Raw genomic sequence first — 5,647 nt, forward strand, 5'->3', positions numbered from 1 at the left:
TGCGCATGCGCATCGGTCCTCCATTAATGTGCGCGTGGAGCATGTTTACGCGATGCTGTTAGCAAGGAAGCATTATTAGTGTTGTTTCGTTTGAGTTACAAAGCAGTTAATTGGCAATAGAAACCCGACAAAATGGCAAACGAGGGTTCAACGAAGCTGTCGAAAAACCTTCTACGGATGAAGGTAAGTGTTGAAAACTGAATGAAAACTGATGCACGCGCACTCCTCCTGACTAACATGAAGCGCTTACTGAAGTGTAGATTTAGGATTTGTACGAGAAAAAATAAATAAACGGATCTCTGAGAAACTTGTCTGACCTTTAAAGTCCGGATACTGAGACGATAATGAGTGACATTAATACACAGTAAATGCTTCAGGTTTTGACTAAGCCAGACACTGATGTAGCCATGGTCCAACTTCACACATCAATTAATGTTATTTTTTTCTCTGCAGTTTATGCAAAGAGGTCTTGATGCAGAGGTAAAGAAACAACTGGAGGAAGAAGAGAAGAGGATTATAAGCGATGAACATTGGTATTTGGACCTGCCTGAACTTAAAGCCAAAGAGTAAGAACTGACGATCTTGAATTTTCTAAAGCCTTCTTAACATCTCCAATCTGGGGTCCTGTTAATTTGTGATTTTTGATGCTGCTAAATCTAATTGAACAACTTCTCTGCAGCAGAGGGAATGGTTTGGTCTTGCTTTACTGGGATGCTCTTAATGATGGCCAGTTTTATCGTGGTGATTGATGGGTTTTGCCAGTGCACTTGATGATACTGTTTTTGCAAGAATTATTCCACAACAACTGACCTTCGTGTCTTAAAATAAACAACTGACTGTAGATGAGATGGTGGTATGTAATTATCTAATGTCATATGTGTTATTTCATAGTTTTGAACTCTCCAGTAATTTTACAGAAAGTAGACAATAAATAAATCATCAAAAAAAAACATTAAATTATAAGGTCTTGTTTAAACATTTGTCTGATACTGTACTTGAAAATCAGCATGAAAAGAGGAATCCTAGCTAAGCATGGAGGACATGAATGATCATGGAACATTAAAAACAGAGAACCATCAATGTAGATCAAGCTAACTATGCATAAGACTTGCATATTTTGTAGGGTTACAAATATTTTGCATCATGTATGAACTTTGCATTTGTAACACTTTTTTTCTATCAAATAAATCTCTGCTAGTGTATTTCTATTAGATTTTCTTCTTTTCTTTTTTATATTAATCTACAGTGCTGTTGCTTATTTAACAAATCTTTAACTGTTTGGCTCATTTAGACTCATCTGAACTGTGTGTGTGTCTTTAATGTAGGAGCTACATTGTTGAAGAAAAGAGTTACATTCCATGTGAAGACTTGGTTTATGGAAGAATGTCATTTAAGGGATTCAATTCTGAGGTTGAGGTAATCTCTGGTTTAAGGATCTGTTCCTACTTTCTGGTAACATTTTATAGTGTGGTCCTTACCATCTGATTGAATCCTCTGTAGAAACTAATGGTTCTAATGAATGCTCCCAAAGAAGAGGAGGATGAAGTGGAGGAGAAGGATATGACTCAGATGGACATGGATGTAACTGATGAGGAGATGGCCATGAGGTAGGGTGTGAAAGAGAAATATCAAATTTCATTGGTTTTTGGCCAGTATTATCAATAGTTTAGTGTGTACCATATACAAGTCGGCTTAAAGGTGTTTTTGTTTCTAGATATGGAAGCTTGGTTGAAAGCATGAAACGAAGATTTGCCAAAAAAAGGGAACGCACATGTCTGAAGAATGTCGAGGAAGATCTCAACCATAATACTGTAGAGACACAACCTAAGAAAGCTTTTTTAAAGCCACAGGACTGAGACATTTCATAGCCTTTAGGATTTTTTTTTTTTTTTAAGTCCTTCAAAGGATATATATACACACAGACTTTGGCCTTTTATTGTTTTAATGCCTTTTACGAGTGTTCATTGTAAGGGGAAAAAAGAATGCTACAAAATGGCAGTAAAAATGGATGTTGTACATCCTTGTTTTTAAACAAATGTTTATGAACATTATAATGTGCATTGTATTTTTATTTTTTTATATATTTTTGGGCCACCCAGAAGAAAGTATAGTTAAAAATTCTTGTGCAAGAACTGAAATTTAAAGGTCTGTTTTTTCACAGCAAAGAAAATTATGGCAAATCCAAAAAAATGCATGGGTGAATCTTGTGTTGGTAAAGTAAAACTCCAGTCACAGTATATCTTGTGTTCAGGCACACCACCACTTTTTTTTAATGGTAATGGATCCATCTTATAAATGTAGCTAGAACACACCCCTTGCATTTTCCTTGTGACAGAATTCCAAACAAATCTGTGTTTCAGAATCTGTCTTTATGGTACATTTATGGGTCAGTCACATCTCAAATATGTATTAAGCAAAAACTTGACAATAATTAAAAAGTGAATGCATGCATGGCAGGCACTGCTAGCATAGCACTTTATTTCTTTTCAGCACTCCGGGGGCTCACATGTAAACACATCCAACCCAGCCTGCTTCAGTAAGTCATGATCAGTGTCTGAGTGTTATGTACATCTCTTTACTGTACAGCATCTCCAAGGCAAGCAAATAAAGTGTCTTAGTACAGAAGAAGGTATTCATTTTTAGAGGTTTTATTCATTAGATTTCTTGCAGGACACACCCTATTTCAGAAAAAAATGTAAATTAATCATTGATACATTTGGACCCTGCAGAAATAAGGTTAGTATAGGCATTTGCTTAGATTCAACCCTGCTCCTGGAAGACTCTCCCTGCTTTCCTTATTCTATCACAATAAGTTCAATTCAGAAATGGGTGCCAATTAGCTTCTTTAACTAACTTGTTGTGCTGGGAGCTGAGAAAACATTAATATGTGCAGAGCAGGGTGACCAGCATTGAGAAGCACTGGGGTACAGTGTATAAAATGCATTACTACTTGCACATTCTCAGTATAAAAAGTGTTTCATTTTTTAATAGCCACTCCTGCTGGACTTAAGGCTTTGTAAGTTAATAACCTTGCAAAAATGGCATCAAACAGGTGTGTTGGACAGATCCTTTGTAGGGCTGGAACAGCCCAGGCCATGGGTCCCGGATAGTAAAAGGCCCTTGGATTTTTTGAAAGTAACGCATGTTGTAGATCATCCAGCACTGGCTTAAAATTATCACAGGTCTGAGTAGTCATTGTACTTAAAGTGTGTACCATGGAGCCGATGTACTCTTCTCCATATGCATCTATTACTTCTTGGGACTGGGTGCTGAGGATTTCCTGCTGGAGTTTACACCATTCCTCTTGACTGCCAAAAATGTCTGATGCACAGATAGTATTGGGTGAAAAGGGTAATGTCAAAATCAATGTACATATTAAATACAATTGGTCAAAGTGTTGATCTGATGCAAAGTAACTGGTTCAGTACTCACTTGTCTTGAAGCCCCCGGGCTGAACAATGGCCACTTTTACGCCCCAACAGGACAGTTCTTGTCTCAGAGCTCCATAGTAAGAAATCACAGCTGCCTTAGATGCTCCGTATGCAGCGAACCCAGGGAACGGAACTTCTCCTAAAATCCATCAAAAAATAATCAATTTACATATTTAAATCTGTGGGTAGTGTTAAGGTTAATTGCATTTCTCAGTACAATGAACACTATGGGGTCAAAGAAACAACAGAATATTAGAAATATAATGCTCAGCTTTTGAAAGCCCCAAGTCAATGTTTGACTGTATTCCACAATGTTGCTTTATAACTTAAAACTTGTGCTAACATGGCAAAGAACGAAATGCAAAGTCATGCTGGTAAACAAATCTTATCTGGCATCTTATCTTCAAGTGGGTTAGATTTTAAGATGAAGATAAAAGCACACACAAAGCCTTTATATAGCTTTTTTGGCTATGATGCTGAAAACAGTTCTGTAGTAACCATAATATTACGAAATACAGAATAGAAACCATATCATACCTGACATACTGGATACACACACAAACCTTCCTTGTGCTTTTCTTATCAAAGGCAGGAAAACTTTAGTAACCTCTACACCAGCAATAAAATTCACATTCATGATTTTTCTTAATATTCTCATAGGAAGAAGTTCTGCATCACACGTATGTCCAAGCACTCCTGCATTGTTCACCAGTCCCCAAAGACCTGACCAGAGGGAAGAACCATTAATCAGTGTCAGGGTTTTAGATATAATGCACAAGCCTTTTCAGTTTTCTTTATTTGTTGATTAAACATTAAAACACCATTAAACACCAAACACTGCCACACTCGCACTTATTTAGTCAACCAGTTTGCTTGTCTTTGTGCATAGTATGTCAAGATACAAAACAGGATTTATTGTTGTCAAGCAATACTTATTGTAAACGTTCAGCATTTTATTGTTTTAGGGTTCTGTAACAAATGCCTTTTATTTTATGTAAAATGTAATCATTTATCCAACAAGAATAGATCCCTGTTGAAGAATAAACAAATCTCAGTATCAGGGTTTTAAGGCATCAAAAACAAATCTCTAATTCAGTTAATGCTGTCATTTTCTGGCACTTAAAAACAAATTACCCGTCTCTCCTCTTTGACTCTTGATAAGCTTATGAGCTTCAGAGATTTGGTCTAGGTTTGTGATATCCAGCTGTAGGATGACAAGCTGTGCAGAAGAAACCTCCCTGAGCTCCTGAGCACCAGGTCCGAACTCATTCAGCACTCCTGCGTACACCTTCATCCCAGCCTTGTCCAGGATCTTAGCAAGATTGTGACCAAAACCAGAGTCACAACCTGTTGCGCGCACACACACACACACACACACGTTTTTAAAATAATAACCAAAAAAAAAAAGTTCAACTGCATGGAAAGTCATTTCCAAATTGTATTGTTCTCATCCAGAAGCAAACAACAGAGTTTCTTTTGACATGTTGTACTGTATAAAAGGATTATTATATATAGGTCCCCCCCCCCCCCACCCAACTTCAAATTTTATGACTTTTCCTATTATTATGTTAATAATAGGAAAAGTCACATATTATTATGTTAATAATATATGTTTGTGATGAAATGATGATTGAGAAATTGATCTAAGCTGCTTTATTTTAAGTATTTATTAAAAATTAAACTATACACTACACATTAAAGTTAAATGTAAGAACTGAAGAATAATCGGTCATTTTATTAAGATTTAAACATGCCCCACCCCCAAAACAAACAACTTATCAGGTTATACTCCCTTTGGAAGTTCTTAACTAATTTGCAGTTCACAATTAATGTCTTGAAATAATTAAGTCCAGAAAATAAAATAATACTCATTTCAAAAGCACCTTAAAAACTGAAGCTGCTTACCTGTAATGAGCACTGCTTTGCCTTGCACAGGCAGCAAATCCTCCTGCCTTCCTGCAGTAAAGTGGAGCATGCAGCAGCCGCAGGTGGCACTCATTATTATTATTATTACTGCCACACTTCCACTTGATATCCAACAGCACAGCATCACCTCCACCACCACAAGCCCTACTGGCCATGACCAGTGAGTTCTCCTCCGTCCCACCATCAGCAGTGCAGCACTGGTAGCTACGATCAACACACACAGCCAGAGCTCCATTGCAAGCACCACACCTGAGAAGTAAATAAGGTGCTTTCTCCTTCCTTAACCTTTC

At 37.2% G+C, this 5,647-nt stretch overlaps 2 protein-coding genes across 2 annotated transcripts; one reads left to right on the forward strand and one right to left on the reverse strand.

Moving 5' to 3' along the window:
• mphosph6 (M-phase phosphoprotein 6) lies at nucleotides 1–2,466 on the forward strand. The gene is made up of 5 exons (XM_053512586.1): nucleotides 1–183; nucleotides 454–566; nucleotides 1,326–1,416; nucleotides 1,501–1,607; nucleotides 1,715–2,466. Exons 1-5 carry the CDS (start codon nucleotides 133–135, stop codon nucleotides 1,854–1,856), a joined length of 504 nt encoding a protein of 167 aa, XP_053368561.1. The 5' UTR covers nucleotides 1–132; the 3' UTR covers nucleotides 1,857–2,466.
• Nucleotides 2,467–2,632: 166 nt separating this feature from the next.
• hsd17b2 (hydroxysteroid (17-beta) dehydrogenase 2) lies at nucleotides 2,633–5,647 on the reverse strand. The gene is made up of 5 exons (XM_053512572.1): nucleotides 5,337–5,647; nucleotides 4,566–4,778; nucleotides 3,969–4,154; nucleotides 3,433–3,570; nucleotides 2,633–3,321 (listed from the first exon to the last, which is right to left on the reverse strand). The coding sequence occupies exons 1-5, from the start codon at nucleotides 5,590–5,592 to the stop codon at nucleotides 2,978–2,980; spliced, it is 1,137 nt and encodes a 378-aa protein (XP_053368547.1). The 5' UTR covers nucleotides 5,593–5,647; the 3' UTR covers nucleotides 2,633–2,977.

This window comes from Clarias gariepinus, chromosome 2 (assembly GCF_024256425.1).
Source record: "Clarias gariepinus isolate MV-2021 ecotype Netherlands chromosome 2, CGAR_prim_01v2, whole genome shotgun sequence".
In the NCBI taxonomy this organism is placed as follows: domain Eukaryota; kingdom Metazoa; phylum Chordata; class Actinopteri; order Siluriformes; family Clariidae; genus Clarias; species Clarias gariepinus.

Bases quoted from the DNA above. Each gene is read 5' to 3' on its own strand.
- mphosph6 (XM_053512586.1), top strand. From the start codon at position 133: ATGGCAAACGAGGGTTCAACGAAGCTGTCGAAAAACCTTCTACGGATG. The intron at 184-453 runs GTAAGTGTTGAA...TTTTCTCTGCAG, and splicing joins AAAACCTTCTACGGATGAAG to TTTATGCAAAGAGGTCTTGA. The intron at 1,417-1,500 runs GTAATCTCTGGT...AATCCTCTGTAG, and splicing joins GATTCAATTCTGAGGTTGAG to AAACTAATGGTTCTAATGAA.
- hsd17b2 (XM_053512572.1), bottom strand. From the start codon at position 5,592: ATGGAGCTCTGGCTGTGTGTGTTGATCGTAGCTACCAGTGCTGCACTG. The intron at 4,779-5,336 runs GTAAGCAGCTTC...TGCGCGCAACAG, and splicing joins CAAAGCAGTGCTCATTACAG to GTTGTGACTCTGGTTTTGGT. The intron at 4,155-4,565 runs GTAATTTGTTTT...CCCTCTGGTCAG, and splicing joins GAGTCAAAGAGGAGAGACGG to GTCTTTGGGGACTGGTGAAC.